We start from the raw sequence: 17,707 nt of genomic DNA on the forward strand, positions 1-17,707 counted from the left end.
CACACCTAAATTCAAAGGTCTGAGTAATTTGAAATCAGATGAGATCACAAAAATCTCATGTTCAAATTGGAAGAATAAACAAGCCTAAATTTAGTCTATTTTCCTTACTACGACCACTGCTTTGAAAATGTAAGTATTGACGATTTCAGGAGATTCAGCATCAGCAACAGAGAATAAACATCCTACTTGTTACATATATTTTCAGTGCTATCAGTTTGATTTGTCTCAAATAGGGCTAGAAGAGGAGACATCAAAAAGAGCACTCCTACCATCACTGACCCCACTTCAGTCAACCTCAGAGTTATTTGCAGCAGCACTTCAAGTATGTTCCTCAGATAGATGAGCACTCTGAGCCAGGTTGATGATGTTGTGTAAAATCACTAATTGTGCTTTCCTGACAGCAGGGCTGGCACAGCCCTGCATTTGGAGACTGAGAACACACAGCAAAGGGCATGTGTAAAACAGTACTATGTTTTCTCTTGCTTTTGCAATGTGAAATGACTTGAACAACAAAAACCGGTTTGGTGCAGATAACCCCTGATTTTCAGAAAAGCTGTCCCCATCTAAAATAAGCAAAACTGGATATTTCTCCTCATAAAGAGTCCCAGGTAAGTGATTATATATTGTATTTAAAACATTAGCTTCGGGCTTGAATCCAGGGGAGAGAGCTTGGGGCAAGAACAGACCCTCTCACATAATGTAGCCTCCCAGTACTGTGTGCAAACCTCTACTACCTTGGTTGACATCTTGAAGCTCTCAGAGAGAGAACTTTGTGAGGAGGAATTTAACAAAAAAATCTTAATGGGCCAAATCCACTCTACATAAATACATCTCCAGCCCACAGTACGGCCCTGGAGCCACAAGGATGAACATCCTCAAACTGCAGAAACTGTAGGGCTTAAAGTTGAGTACACCAAGAAAAGACTGCAGATTCAAAGTTTCTGAAAAAAAATAAATATATCTACAGCTGAGACAAGAATATGTACAAGGAACAGCTGTAAACAAGCAGAAGATTGAGAACCTTGTTCTCAACACTGTAGGTAAGTCTGAGAACTCACCCGAAGAAGATAAGCGGTAGTAGTAGCTAGATGTTACCACACAAACACACACAAATGGCACCTGTCATCCAGCAGCAGCAGCTAGGAATTCAGACCTGGAGATATTTAGGCCTTAGCTAGATACCAGAGCAGAAACATAAGCCATAAGATTACCCTGCAATTTTTTGAAATTCTCAATGAGAAGAGGCAGGGAACAGATTTGCTACACCTACTTCCCTCCCACCCCCCAAAAACCAGGACTTCTGGAAACATTTCAAATTGGGTACTTCAGTGTTACACCACTGCAAAAAATTAATGTAAATGGCTATAGTTTATCACTGGGGAAGAAAGTGAAGAAAACTAACTTGGAAGTTACTCACCTAAGTAATTAGAAATACTACTACAGGTTTGTCTCAAAGTAGGGTTATCCAAAGTTTCCTAGGTTAAAAAAGGGAATGAGGCTCGACACCATATATATATCATGTACATATATCATAGCACCAGAGACAGACACTTTTTCAGTATGATCACCAATGCTGCCATTTAAAAAAACACACCAACCAACCATACACAACAAAAATCCCACACCAAGACAAAAAGCCCACCATGGCGTAATAGCCAAACCTTGCAACTTACATGTCTTCAACAGTAATGTCCTTCAGTATTTGGCAATAATCGACATTCCACACAGCCTGATCATCCCAGACTTTAGAAGCCAGCAGAATAGCTCCCAGGACTATCCTCTTCCAGTTACTAGGGCATATGTCAATCTCTGCATAGGTTAAAAGCCTTTCCAAATAAACCTATAAGAAAAAAAACCACAACAAAACAGGACCTGGAGCTGAGTTCTGAGCAGCAAGCATGCTAGTCCAATACAACTGTTTTATCCCATTACCATTAAGTGTATCAAAACTAATATCAGTAATTACTACTTACACTTTAGAATCCAAACTTACAGGAGTTACAGCTTCCATTTCTATTATAACACAAGAACTGCACCGCCAAGGTATATAATAAAGATACTGAAGAATCATTTCTGAGCAATAAGCTCTGCTGTTTCTTTTTGTCACCAGTTCCCATAGTCACTCAACATCACTCCAGCCTTTCATCATGGTTAAGGCTCAGCAGTTAGAGCTTAACAGGAAGTACTAAAATCTTCACTGTGATTTCTAATTATGGGACGAAGATGGATTCATTACTGTCTTTCTGAATGAAAGTCATCATAGTGCTATTTCTACTTCACCCTGTAAAGAACAGTCTTCACTCCACCTGCAACAGCCTTCATCTCCTCTTTCATCAAGATCACCAACTGCTTTGCTACTGAAAGATATCCAAGGCCAAGATATGTCTTGGTCTTTCATGCATTCCTCCCACATAATCTTAAATCAGCCCAAAGATGTTGAATGAGTCCCTTGAAAGTTTTCTGCTATTTCACACTCCTATAATGATCCATGAACTAAGTAATTTGCACCTTCAAATTTGCATACAGATAGTTTAAGGGACACAACAACAAAGTCCAAAGTCCTAATGAAACTTTAGATAAGCTAGTGGGTGCAGGAAGCTGTTGTACAAGTCGAAAGGCAGAATCGATCATTATTACTAGGGTTACCCTGCACCTTCATCCCGTTCTTTTAGCCATCAAGTGGACTAAAGGTGTTGCTATAATAACAGAGCCATCTAGTGGTAAAAGTCACTTTAAAAACTAACTCTCGCTACTATTTGTTGTGAATACCTTGGCTGACTAGATTGGCCAGGGTTAGACATCATCTTGTTCTGTCAAAATTGTTTTTATGTCTTTGGAAAAGGCCAAAACATCAAAATACTTTCAGAGTTTCAAAAGCTCTAACTAGCTGACCCATTTATTACTAACATCCTGATTGAAGGGAGTCCTTCAAGTTGAGTTTGCTCAATTGCCACATTGTCTTTTGGTGACAGTTCTCTTCTGTTCTCCTTTTAGACTCTTTCAGGCAGAAGCCACAATGAAAACTGAAATCTAGGAGTCAAAGTGCAGTTTAAGAGATTGTCTAATGCAGCCATACTTTTTTTCCCTCCTTTTTCAGCATATGTACATGTATGCATATATGTGTGTGTATATATATATAAAATCAGTATCACTGTCAATTTTTTCTATCCATCTTGCTTTCTGAAATCAAATAACAGAATATGAGATTTTCTTAACCTTGTTCTTGAGTTACAAGAAACTCCATGTCACCTGGGAAAAAAGTTATAGCCTCTTTGGTTTAATAAAAAAAAAAATAAATAAATTGATAGACAGGTGGCAACAACTGGAAGATGTAATAATGGGAAAGTTCATTTCATGGAGTTCCTGTAGTATTGATCCCTCTACCCCCTAAGCACTGTTACTTGCACTGTTCTGATTAACAAATTCAAAACTCCCACACAACCAAAACAAAAGATGTCTTTGCATATGACCTTATTATATCCCACTGTTCTGCCTTTCTGAAACTTCTACAGCAAGTTATGTATTATGAAACAAGCAATTTTTTGACAAATTAAGCATTACATATTCATAGATAGAAAGGTAAGCAAGTTCCTTTTTAGTTAACCACTTCTGTGACTCACTTGTATGAGTAATGTCCTCACTTGTACAGTGTCTTCATAATTAACATAGTTTCATGAGATACTCTAACTAATTAAATGTCATTTCAGCTCAGTCATTGATGGGAGGAAAAAAAAACTGGTCCAAAAACTTCAGTATCAGTAATCAGGTATCTCTTACCAGTGTCACTATTGCACATTCAGCTGTCAACTGTGCAGCACTGAAAAGTGTCCGAACAAACCGGTAGATGTGCTTGTGATCAGGGTCATGCTTGTAGTAGTCATCTGGAACTTCCTCCCGCTGAAAGAAAGTTCTCTGATTTACTGAAAATCTTTAAAGTCAGTATTAAGTAAGACAGAACAGCCACACACAGTTGTTTCTTCTCGCTAAGTAGAAGTGTATAAAACCATTCCCTATCACAGAGGCAGGACAAAAGTTGTATGCTGAGAGAAGCAAGCAGCCTTGCAGTATTGTGAAAATGCAAAACAAAACACAAAAGCTTTTGTTGTGGTTTGGTTTTTTTTTCATCAAAAACTTTTTAAATCTGCAATGCCTCAACCATGAACTACCATCATTATTACAGGTGCTAACTACTGTCCGTGGAACATGCTACAGATTAAAAGAATTTTCTTAAAGAAAGGTTTCTCTCTGCAAGAAAATCACAGATACATACACACCGGAGAAGCACTGGCTCTTTAAAAGGGAAAACTAAGAGACTTTGAGATTCTCCTTACAGCTGAGGAAGAGTGAGAAAATGTGTGTCAATAATTCCATTACAGGCAGAAGTGAAAGATAACTTACGCTGTCTTCATATGCCTTGTTCTTGGAAGATTCCAGAAAGACAGAGCTAATGAACAGTTGGATTTAACACTGACACAGTGCTAAACTGTTTCTAAATACAGGGGAAAATAAAAGCTTAGAAATAAACAGCCTATAAATGCAATTCTAAAGTGAGTGTTTGAGAATTCTGACCCAGGTTCCCTAGATATTCTGATATCCAGCACTCTTGCTGGAAGGATGAAACTTCAAGAGCTCCAGCTTTATGTACTGGTTCTGCAAGACTCATACTCAGGTTTCTATCTACAGTCCAAGTTAGACCTATAGTATAGTAAAGGTACCAGGGAGAACAGCACAACTCCTTGACATTAAATCAGTAGTCATAAGCATAAGCGAAGCAAGCATTTTCATACAGTTTTGCAGCTTAAAATAAGCAGGTAACAGTGTCAAATATAATGAAGAGGTTAAGTTAACTTTGTACTCCCCTCATGGCTTTCTAATATACCACTAATTAATGGAGGTTCTTTTTCAGAGTGAGCATGAAACATCAGGAATAATATGAGCAGGATCCCCTTTGCACAATTCCTGTGCTATGAGCAGTACAAAAGCACATCTGGAAGTACATTTTTCTGAGGAGGAAAGGACTTTCAAGTTATTTCTTGCTACTAGGGTCAATAGAACCTGGATTTGGATTGCTTGTGACTGAATTTTTACAGGACAAGGCGTTCAGAGATTTCTTAGACCTAATGAACCTTTTAAAAGGAACTGTAGGCAACCAGCCATCACTACAAGCCATTTGTATCTTCCCCCTCAGAAGTATGATGTACAGTCATTACCAAATTTCTGTCTGTATACTGCAGTAAGGTTAGAGGCCTGTAGCATTCCCTAAAGGACATGATTTTCCTCTGTTCATAATCATTAAATAGGAGGTTGGCTCTGCAAAAGCAGCAAAAGATGTCAGATTGTTACATAATGAAAAGAAATTGACTGATGAAGTAGAGTTCATCTTACATAAATAATTTTCAATGTGAAACAACAGATTCACTGTCAAAACAGTTAAGGTCAGACTTTTCTCTTGAAGTGGCACAGTTCATACAATAAGTCTTCTACATAGCTCTTCCGAAGTTCATCGAAAAAACCTGCATTTATTTAGGTGGACAATTCCACGTTTAGGAATAAAATGCTAAGAAACTTAAAATATTTTGTTGTGTTTTAAAGCCTGTTTATTAACAAGTCAGATCTGTGCGAGAGATTGAGCTGCATTTACACAGGTAAGTCTCAGAGCAAACTGAATTTTCATAGACAATAGAGCGTTGCTAAATTATCTTCAAATTTAAAACAAAGGAAGCAGTTCTGTAGGATGGCCATTAAGCTGACTGTTCAAACTGGACATAAAAAGCACAACATTACAGTCTTGAACTTGCTTGTACTAGCAGGTTTTGCATTTTAAGATTGTTTCAAAACATGTACCAGAACCAGTCATATTAAAATCACACGCTGAATACTCCTAGCTGTTACTGCAAGCAGCATTAAGCATATTTGCTTTAAAATTGTGCCTTTCAGGTTTTGTAAAGACCCACCTCACTGTCTCCTGCTTTGTGTGAGGTTTTGTGTATTATGTTCTCCTGTTTGCAGTCATTTGAAGAGGTTAGTTACAGATCTACTAACCATGTCTTCCTAAAGACATAGGACAGACTTCTAAAGTAGTGTTAAGAGAGAGGAAGAAAGGAGTCAGACAAAACTCAGATATGAAACATGCAAGAATCAGCGTGTGCTTGCTTTCTATACAGAAAACCAAACATGTTTTGCCACATTTAGAAGGACTGGGTTCTATTCATGATCGAGCTGATATCAAAAGTTCAGAGCATAGTTTTCACTGCATTTTGTATGTAAAGATACAAAAATATGTACATTGATAAACATTCAGAGGACAAAAACGTTACACTTACTGTGAGAGGATGAGATTTTTCATCAAAAATATCCAACGATCTGTCAGAATCTCTAGAAAGCAAAAAAAAAAATCTCTGTTTTATCAAAAGAAGTTCATAGGTAATGCCATGGTCCACTAGAAAGTACAATTCATTAAAGAAGATAAGGGACTTATTTTATAGTTCATCTTTTTCTAGAGTATGTTATGAAGCTGTAGTGCATTGTTGCAAAGTATTTATAGATGAGGTCTTACAACTGAATATTTAAGAAGCTTAACAATGAGCAGCCATCCATGTTCTCATATTATGCTTAGTACAGTTCTCCCTTAAAATGTGAAAGGGTCTCAGTAATAGGTTGCTGCAATTTTGAAGTGTGTTATATAACAAGCTACAGAGGCAAGGATTATTTGTACCTGGGACAGAGTGCTTCTGTGCCCATCAAAACTAATCTGTAGCTCTGTACTCAGGAAAAGCTAAACAAAGTCCAAAGACTAATTTGTGGCAAGTGAAGTGCATTTTTCTAGCTCCCTTTGTTTTCACTTTTTATGCCTCATTCTTGATGAAGCACATCTCTCGGATGGTGCTACTTGAATGAGTCCAGTGCAGAGCCATGAGGATGATTAAGGGGGTGGAACATCTTCCATACGAAGAGAGACTGAGGGAACTGGGACTCTTTAGCTCATAGGAGACTGAGAGGTGACCTCATCAATGTTTATAAATATGTAAAGGGTGAGTCCCAAGAGGAAGGAGCCAGGCTCTTCTCAGTGGTGCCCAATGACAGCACAAGTGGCAATGGGTGGTAGTTGAGGCATAGTAAGTTTCATGTAAATATGAGTAAGAAGTTTTTCACTATGAGGGTGACAGAGCACTGGAACAGGCTGGCCAGGGAGGTTGTGGAGTCTCCCTCTCTGGAGATATTCAAAACTCGCCTGGATGCGTTCCTGTGTAATCTGGTGTACGTGATCCTGCTCTGGCAGGGGGGGTTGGAGTAGATGATCTTTCGAGAGCCCTTCCAGCCTCCGAAATTCTGTGATGTATTACTGACCTTTCCATATCAGCTCAACAGGGAGTACAAAGAAGCAGCAGGTACAGCATGAAGTGCCAGATTTTTCAACTCCTTTAAGTTATACTAGCTGAAGTGACTGAGCCATAGCCTTAGCTCAAAACAAAAGCTGTTGCATTTCAGCAAAGCCAGTTCACTCACCTGTTCTTTATATGGTAGAATATTGCTAATGTTACACTGGAGAAAAAAAAAAAAAAAGAAAAATACTTAAAACAATATTCTGTGTATCAGAATGCAGTAAGCACTGGCTTCCTCTCATGTTCTCAAGTACTTTGTGTCTGAAAAGATACTGGACAAATAAAACTTGCTAGCCAACTACTTTTACATTCATGGCACAGGTATTTGTGCTGTGGAATAAGTGTTACACCACATTTTAAATACACACCACTTCTATTGCCTGATTAGGTGACATTTATTGAAAATGTGGACTACTGACAACTGAAATATAATAGAAGTTCTCCCTAATGATACATATACCATTCTAGAGCTGCTGCTTCTGTTTTAATTCTGTATCTCTGTCTAATTTAGGATCTGTCCAAAAAAAAAAAAGAGAATAATTGAGATATTATGCTAGCATAACTCAACAAGGGGACATGAAAAGAACTCAGTCTCTGCTAAGCCAAGCAAGGCCACAGATTTAAATCATCTACTGTGGCCAAATTTCAGGTAATTTACTGGCAGCAGGAACACTGCCATCACAGGAATCCATCATGATCTGATCTGTTGTCAGCTGTACACCACTTCAAAATGGCACTTGGTTCCCAAATGGAATTTGTAGGCTCTTTCTTCTCTAGAAAAGGAAGAGTGATGTGCTAGATACTTTCATCTGAAACCGAATTTTAAAGCAATGAATAGACCTAGACATTTTTTAACTCTACAAAACTGTTAAAACAGTAAAGCCCTCTGGGTGTGAAGATACTTTGCTTTCCTTTCCCTTCACACACAGTAAAACTCTGAATTCTCAGCTGGTGTCATCTACGAACAAAGAACAGTCTCTGTGGTACCCAGAACAATAGGTCAAACAACCATATCCATTGGAGAACCAAGACTACCAAGGAATTATCAAACTACCTAAAATAAGAAACACTAAAAAAAGGCAGAAAGGCTAGAATTAAACTGGAAGCTGGCAACACGCTGCTCTCCACAGCTAGAGGGCAGAAGAACACCACCGGCAAATAGCAAACCCCAGTCCTGCAAGCTTTACCTGCAACTCCATAAAAAATCCATTTCAAGTTTTCCCAGCTTGGGAGTTTCTGGATTTGGGTTTCAATGTGAAGCCTTTGAGCTCCCCATGCCAACACACACCTTTAAACCCAAAATGCTGACACACTTCTGCACTGCCTCAGATTCTCAAGTAAACTACTTTGAAATACAACAGTACATTAACTCTGTAACTCAGAAGAAACAATCTCGCTTCAGCAGCCATAGTTAACCAGACCTCTCCAACCCTTCCATGACAGGCCTGAATAAACAGTGCTGTGGTCCTCTCATTCAAGCGTGCAACTGGCTTTATAACAGGCAAGATCACCACAAAATCCCAAATAAATCTTGCAGTGCTTCTCATCCCCTTGATGATGATAAATTTGATTCTTACCACTTTATTGTGCTTCTAAGGTTAGGCTGACTGACAGTGCTGTCATCTATAAATATTGTTGAGCATGAGCTGTATTTTTTTGTAAGCTGTCCAGGAGAAATCTTAGGGGGGGGAAAAAAAAAAAAAGATAAAGTGAACAGAAAAACATTGGTTTACCACACTAAATACTGGATTTACATCTCAACTAGCTGCTGCAGAGGCCTTGATAGATGAGTACTCCTGTTATGTGTGGAAGAAGCTCCAAGCACATTTTCAGATATTAAAACTGATGATTTATCACTTGTTTATCATGCTGATGATAATGTTTGTTCATCAATCTTTTCTCATGCTGGATACATTTCTTACAATAACTCCTGTAGTAATGCTCAAACAGTAAGTCATTTAAGACTTGTAATCTCAGATGAGAAGTTAATCCAGTTTTACTTCTGTCTAAAAAAAATGTAGAGTTATATTTTTCTCCTTTGCTGTTCTGAAATGCTCAAGACTGATACAAGAACAAAAAAAAAAATCCATTCTTAATCTTTCAGAATAGAATAGAATTAACCAGGTTGGAAGTGACCTTTGAGATCATTGAGTCCAGCCTATCATCCAACACCATCTAATCAACTAAACCATGGCAACAAGCACCCCATCCAGTCTCTTCCTAAACACCTCCAATGATGGTGACTCCACCACCTCCCTGGGCAGCCCATTCCAATGGGCAATCACTTTCTGTGAAGAATTTCTTCCTAACACCCAGCCTAAACCTCCCCTGTAATGCTGTGCCTGTTTATCTTTTAAAGGCAGACAAAGATAATTCAGTTTTATCTCACTAAGGAGGATTTGGAACACGTGTACCTAGAAGTACTGCAGTTGTTTCTTGAATTTGTCTCAGCATGCTAATATTATCTATAAAGATTTTGTTTTACTTACATGATTGATGTGGTTACTCTTCCTCTTTTCTCGCACTGAAAAGGGAGAAACAGCATGACTTGAAAGGCTTCTAAATACATTCCCCAATTTACATTCAATAAAAGCAATTCTATTAACCTAGTCTTCTCAAATGTATGAGTATTAAAAGTTTCAAATTTTATTTTAGGTGTCTGAAAAAGTAGTTTCAGTTAAAAATACTACTTCCAGCTTCCCATATGCACATACATTTAGGAACTGGTCATAAAAAAAACAACCCACTGCTTGAAGCTTGAATTACACAAGTGAAGAAAGCTTTTCTCCTTCAGGCTACTACAATCTCTGCTTTTGAAATCTTCTGATATTTAAGTGTTTAGAAGATCAAGTGATTCTAAGCATTAAGTAAAACAACCTATGAACATGTTTATATCAACATACAAATTACCAGTCCCTGTGCTTCGAAAGAATTAAAGCAATTTAAGTGTCCCCAAGTTGTATCATTAAAATGGGCTGTTATTTTTCCAGTTTTTCTCCCACCTCTTTTTAAAATCAGGGAAAAAAACAAAACAAAAACAAAACAAAAAAAAAAAAAAACAAACAAACAAACAAAAACCAATAAACCACACTTACCATCTGTTTGTGACTTGCTCAGGAAAATTGTGCTTGCTCTGGGATGATCAGATGGATTAGATTCCAAGGCTAAATCTGAAACAGAATTTACAAAAAAGGAGAGACCTTTAACAGAAGAAGATGATTAGTGCAACAATGCCCACACAGCCTTAAAATGCTCAAGCAGAGTTATGGAGAACACTATCAGAAATACATAGAACAGGCTGTCTCTAAAGCAACATCTTACTTTTGCCAAGATAAATACAAATCTGACATTTTCCTCACTGGAGGGGGAAGGAAAAAAAAGGCAAGCCTGGGGACTTATTCCTACTGCCATGAAGCTCTCAAGTAGCTTATAGCTTCCATCAAAACAGAATCTGCAAAGGGAAGTCTCAGAAAACAACACACAACTTCAGAAATCAGTATGCACTCCTTGTTAGGATAGCTGGATGTGGAACCTGTGCTCAGTAGAGGGCAGAAAGCTTGAACTTCAATAGAGACAGGAAATAATCTCTGTGGTCTTATAACCTAGTAAATTCTACAGTGCTGATAAGTGTCAAAACATGGATTTTACACTATTCTGTTCTTTTGGAATTTCAAGCAAAACCATGTCCAGCTAATATAGAATTACTGAAAACCAAAATTATTGCTTTATTCTTTGCCACAACGAACCAGTGATGACGTTCTATCAGGACACATTACTCCCTTAGATTACGATGGAGTGATCACTACAAAGACTGTTGAAGAAACTGTAAACATCGTAACGAAATTTTGACCTGCGTTAGCATTGCGACAACAAACAGCTGTTCTGCGGAAGTCATACTACAGACACTGACTTTGTGAACACATGAACAATCTAGCACTGTCATCCTGTACATTCTGGAAAGAGCAAATTCACATCCATTTACATTTGTCAGTCTGACCTTTCTGTATACTACTCATGCCACGCTAACCATAAAAGCATGCAAGCTTGCAAAGTTGCATGTCAGTGGTTCAAGGTGGTGCGCCAATGCAGTTGCCACACCCTTAGAAAACAAAGTCATCTGAGATTCGCCACTGACTTTTAACAAAACAAAACTAGTCTTAAGAGCTTTTTATGCATTCAACCAACAGAACTCTGGTTAAACAGTAGCCAAAGTACACAGAAACTGTCTTGATGCTGTAAGTCTCAGCTATGTGAATGAGTTTTGCCGCTGCACCTAACCCATAGTACAGCCACAGCCCCTCATGCGTCAACAAGTGACTGTAATTGCACAAGTATGTGTGTTTCCAAGACTTCTCATTCCAGATTCCCACTGGTACAAAACATTGGTATCCAGACCTGGATGTTTTCCAAGCACTTGTCTTACAACATCACTGATCTTAGTCTAACAGTACTACTCTGAAACTGGTCCAGGATGAAGACCACTAATTTTGAATCTCTGCTGTATAAGTAAGGTAACCAAGATCTATTTAGGAACACAAAAATTGTTCTGTCAGGAATTTCCTCCCCTCTCAAAAAGGGCCAGTCAGCTACAAATGCAGACCACCTCAGTCAGTTTATAAAAGCTAACTTACAAACCCAGTATTTCTATTTTCACCTTACTGTACTCATTCATGGTATGTACACAGTGAACAGATGCTTGAATTTAATCCTGTGGTTTAAAATGTAAGAAATCTTGGTTTAGAAGCTCTAGAATGGAATTGCTCATATCTGAAGTACGACTAATACACTAATTCTCTGGGAAAAAAAAAAATCTAGCACACAATAGTATGCCATACTGGCACATTTTAATTACCATTTTAATGTCTCAACAAAACCAGTGTAATTGTTTAAAATTTCTAACATTGATCCAGCATTATCACTTTTAAGTGACAGTATAGAGATCAATTCTCGTTTCTAACACCAGCACTCTATTAAAAAAAAACCCAAACCAACAAAATTTGACAACAAATTAGGGAATTCACTAGTAATGGAAAGTACTAAACAATTGTTTAGATTTGAGGGAAGAGTGATTCAGAAATGGAAATATTTTGCTAGTCTAACTAACAAATATTATCAAGAGACAGAACATGACTGCAGTAAGTGGCTTAAAAACACAGATTATTATTAGCGAGTTATGATGCAAGCAGAGCAAACATTTCAGAATGTACCTTTTACGGTTCAGCTGCAATTTTTAGAGCAACTGGGTAAGTCAGGTTCGAACGGACCTCAGGAGGTCTCTAGTTCAAACTCTTGCCAGAAACATGGTCAGCTAAGAAGACCTAGGCTGCTCAAGGGTTTATTCAGCTGAGTTTTAAAAGCATCCCAAGACGGCCCACAGAGCTCAGATCACCTTTCCAGCTGAGGGAGACTAATACCTCGGAGTTACCGAGTAACTCCTAACACAGGACTATGTGTTTCTCCTTGCTGAATTTCACAAGGCTCCAACCTATCTAGCAGCCTTCATATCAACTGTTGCCCAACAGGGTGACATCTGCAGTTTGGGTTCACTCCATTGCCTCCTCCAGGTCATTGATAAATGTTAGGAACAGGACAGCTGCTTTTTTTTTCCCCCAGGGAAGATACTGTATGGCATAATGCCCATGCTCCTTCACCCCATGAAAAGACCCACCAACATCTTGACATCCTTGAGGTTTTTTATTTACTTTGAAACTATGACTTAAAGCTTGCTTCACATAAGGTTTTTGCCTCCTCTTGTGCTCTGTCAGACCCTCTATCCATGCTTCTTAGATGCCAGAAACCAGATCTAGTGTTAAAAGCACTACAATTACACACATGCAAATACAACCACCTTTCATCCCAGACAAGAAGGATCTAAGATCTGCAGCACTACAGGATGCACCAAGGGACATACTTGAGACATGGCTACACAAGGCAAACCTGCCTTCCTGAACCCAAGCAGACCCATGCATTTGGGAATAACAGTGAAATTAAAATTGACTTTACTGGCTCCAGTTCCACAGTGCTCTGCCAGACACAAGATCCCTTCTGCTGGAAAAAGCAGGTTATCAGCATCCATAGCACAATACAGATCACACAACCAGAGTTATGGTACTAATGAGGTCCAAGACACATTGTACAGTCCCCGGCACAAAATCCAAGAAGTGGTCAAGATCAACTGTAGCTAGGCTTCTTATCCTAGAGTAACATGGCATTAGCAGAAACACTACATCTGATTTTGTACTGCAAGAGACTGCAAAGATTCATTCAGTAGACTGTCTCCCTGTAGCTTTCCCCTTCTAACCAGCCAGAGAAGTTTAACCATCCTTTCCATGCTGTTCTCCCAGGACAATGCTTTTTCCAAGCAATGGAAAACTTAGTCCACAGTTTTCTCTTCATAAACTGCCAGCGCTGCTTGTGGAATACCAAAAAGCAACAGCAATACAGCTGACGAAGGCAAAAGGCAGATAAGGACACGAGAAGCGGCAAAACGTTAATGGGAAACACAGCAAAACAAAAGCCAGAGGAGAAGACTAATCTGCCTGCAAACAATCTGACTCACAACCAAGCATAATTACAATTACTTTATCCGGGTAGCACTGACGAGTCCAAACCCAAGATATCTAGCCCTGAAAACAAGGATGAGTCTTGATTAGGAGCTGCATCAGAAGACATATGACAGAAAGCTCAAGGTTCACAAAATTAAGAGCAAAATAAAGATGCATGGTATGCCACACGATGATCGGAAATAATGGGAATTAAAACACGCAAATCAGAGAAATGACAGAAGCAACAGGATGGCATAAAAAGCGAGAAAACAACTTTGTTCTAAAGGCTATCAATAGAAGCCAAAACACATTTCTACTGGACCCTCAGTCCAGGTGAGGGGGATTCCCACCACCAAATAAATCTGTGGGAGCAGCACAGTAATACTGTGATGCTTCAATGGCCCTCTATCTCTGAGAACTGTGCATTAGATACATCCTTCCCCCTTATTTCTCAAGATCTCTCCATGCCATTCATTCACATGGTACTAAGAAGCTTGTCAAATCAATCCTATCTTCAACAGGAGCATAGAGAAGCCTGAACTTCATTCCCTCTCTCATCATGCTCATTTTAAAGAACCCTTGGGAGACTTCTCGCCCTTCAGACAATCCCAGCTACCTCTGCTGCTGCTGCGCACTTCATAGGCTGTTAAAGAGCATACAGGGCAGATCATACTACTTTTAAAAGCAAACCTCAAGATCTTACATCTCTTCCTCAACATAAAATCCACTCAAAAATTTACTTGTACTCATGTATGCCATATAAGAATGCGTGGGTTTTAGAAATTTATAATGCTAGCTACTTGTCTACTTATTTACACACCTGCATTGGTGATTTCTAAGGACACGTTACACACTGCATTGTGCTACATACATTATCTCATAAATATAACTGACACTCAAAGATGTCACTGTTACTAAGAAGCAGTCCTTTGATGATTTCACTACTTAAGAACAATATAATACTGTGTTTCCTTCAGTATTTTTAGCCCTTTCCTCTGCTTTACTAGACAGCAGTAACACTTTGATACTGCACATACCTAAAGAATTAAATAAAATCATCTTTGCCACAAATTTTCTTTCCCTGCTCCAAGCTTTAATGCTTGAGCTTCCATCTCATTACCTCACAGTGTGAAAGATGCAAGTTACTTAACATTCCCATATAATATTTAAAAACTAAAACAAATTAAAGTATGCCAATACATTTTAAAATGCCTGTTATTCCTAACAGTAACTTCATATAAAATTATTTGTCCTTTAAATTATGCTATTCTATTTATATTCCTAAAAAACTTTCCCAAAGGTTACAATTCTGGTTTCTCAATCCAACCTGCTTCTACTCCTCATCATTTACACTGAATGCACCACAGAATCCAGCACACCTAATCTGTTTTCCATTTGTCTTCTCCTATTATGTTCTTGGTTATACAGAGGCTAGTCTATCCTTCAAATGTTCCATGGGCAGCTTCTTCACCAGACCCGAACAGAATGAAAGCACTTGATTTCCCAATTATTCATTTTCAACAGAATACATCTCTCTTCCAGATAGGGATGGACTCAAAAGACATGAAACTTGCTTTGTTTTCTTAAGTAAGACAAGCAAATTTAAATACATAAAGGACTAGATCTGTTGTGCAACAAAGTGCTTTTAAACAGAACCAGTTGTCAGAAAGGAACAGTTTTGGTGAAGAATCTTGGTGAAAGCAATCTCAACCAATGCTCGCATATACACAGGTCCCTTACAAACACTCCTAACCACCCAGAGGAAATCAACTATTTAAAAAGAAACAATGAAAACCAACCCACACAGTTGACCTTTGTTCACAGAAAGACAGAATCCTTGAGGCTGGAAGCGATCTCTTGAGATCACTTATGTCCAACACCCTGTTCAAGCAGGGTCAGCTAGAGCAATCTGTCCAGGATTGTGTCCAGGCCAAGTTTTGAATATCTTCACACAGACCTCACCACCTCTTTGGACAGCCTGTACTAGTGTTTGACCACTGATTACTTCTGAAGATCGTGACTTGACACAATATGCACAGAAGGATGTTGTAAAGCTATTTAAAATCTGACAGTTCTTTAATGGCACTACTGTGAGAACAGCAACATCATTACTAATACCTAGCACATAGTTAAGCACACTATTATCCTTTAGAAAGCATCAGAAATTACTTCAACATACAAGCTCTCTTAATTCATAAAGAGCTGTGTTCCACCACTCTCCTGAACTGGGCTGGCTCAACAAGAAACTGACACAGTAAGCATTTCAAATTTGCTACTAAAACCCAGGAGAATTTAGAAAGCAGAAGTGTAGGCCAACCATTAAATATTCTGGGCTATCCAAGGTTTAATTTAACTATTTATTTCTATGCTTTAAAAAACAAACCAAAACAACATCAACAACAAAAAAACAAACCACCCCACAATATAGTGTTAGTGTTCTCAGATTTCTTATAGAAGGATCCACACTGCTATGCTCAGCTTCCACAACAAATCTCAACTTGATCCCATGTGCACTCACTGGGGAAACATACAAAGAGATCTGTTTAACCATAAATACCTAGCTTTTCTGGGACTGAATAAAGTATGCTTCTATGTATTTCATTAGGTATCTGCCAGGGCTATAATCACTTCTACTACACATTTTAGCTGGGTGGAACAGCCAGATGTCAGGAGTGCCCTGAATACCACAGTGAAGGGAGGACCAATTAAAAGGGTACAAAACTAGAAGCCCCTAGGATTTTATCTTGGAACTAGAAAGAAAACAGTAGTTTGCAAGCTAAATCTTAAAAGTAACTAATGTTTTGCTAGAGATGTTTTTCTGTACTGCATTTAAGGCAGGACCATTGAAAAAAAACCTAAGAATTGGTTCCACACTGTCCATTTTTTATTTCCCATACAAGCCTTCACACACAGTACCATTAACTACCATGCAAAAATAAAGTAGAACTCCACAGCTGTATTTTTTTAATTGATAAGCTAAGCCAAACCAAAATGGCATTCTAAGTGCCCACATTAAAGACTGACCATATTTTAGAATTCTAGTTGAATGCGAATCACTGCAAATTTAAGGAAAGCCTTCCTGGCACCAACTCTGTAACTGCCCTCTGCCTCACAGAGTCTGGTTCAGAAATAGACCATTACCAGAAATTAGTCTTGTCCAGTGTCCCCAGGTAATCAGCATAAGATGCTAGCTGTCAAATGCCACCTGATAGACTGACACATGTTAAGTTTTTTCTTTTCTTCCAATTCCTCACATGAATGCAAATATCAAATGAAGTTTGGGCTTTTATGAAAGTTAACAGTGTCATCAAGTTTTGTGCTATTTCAGGCATAAGCTCAAGGACAGTCATTCTTTACAGTGGCTTTCTGGATTCTCAGCTTACCTGCATTCTTTTTCTATAAAAGAGGAATAACTACCTGCATTATAAAACATGTCCAATAGTTTTCCAGAATACTTTCGTGTTGTTGGCTTTTTGCTTTGAGAAGCTGGTATCCGACAATTTATTATCCAAGTCTGATTGACACATTGGATGCAAGCCAGTGTTACTTTTCACACCGGGAAACACCCAACAACTATGTTTCATTACTGTATGACTCGAGACCCTTTCAGATCTCCAAACAGAAGAAAAGCTGTGCTATACACACACAGCTCATCCAACACTGCAGAATGCTCCTGGTTGACAGTGGGGCTTTAGCATCACATGCAAGTACAATCCTCAGTTTTATTAATGTGGCTTTACTACACAAATAGCAACAAGCTATTTCCACCACTTTCATCCT

The 17,707-nt window shown here is 38.5% G+C and overlaps 1 protein-coding gene across 1 annotated transcript in view; it reads right to left on the minus strand.

Annotated features, from left to right (window-relative positions):
• Positions 1 to 17,707, minus strand: part of CCNYL1 (cyclin Y like 1) — a 30,746-nt gene that overhangs the window by 7,276 nt on the left and 5,763 nt on the right. The window contains exons 2-8 of the mRNA XM_054173029.1: positions 10,478 to 10,552; positions 9,872 to 9,906; positions 8,960 to 9,060; positions 7,507 to 7,542; positions 6,324 to 6,375; positions 3,778 to 3,897; positions 1,674 to 1,840 (exon numbers count right to left, since the gene is read on the minus strand). Coding sequence (XP_054029004.1) covers positions 1,674 to 1,840; positions 3,778 to 3,897; positions 6,324 to 6,375; positions 7,507 to 7,542; positions 8,960 to 9,060; positions 9,872 to 9,906; positions 10,478 to 10,552 — 586 coding nt within the window. The remainder of the gene's footprint in view (positions 1 to 1,673; positions 1,841 to 3,777; positions 3,898 to 6,323; positions 6,376 to 7,506; positions 7,543 to 8,959; positions 9,061 to 9,871; positions 9,907 to 10,477; positions 10,553 to 17,707) is intronic.

The sequence above is a fragment of the Dryobates pubescens genome, chromosome 2 (genome assembly GCF_014839835.1).
Source record: "Dryobates pubescens isolate bDryPub1 chromosome 2, bDryPub1.pri, whole genome shotgun sequence".
Classification (NCBI taxonomy): Eukaryota; Metazoa; Chordata; class Aves; order Piciformes; family Picidae; genus Dryobates; species Dryobates pubescens.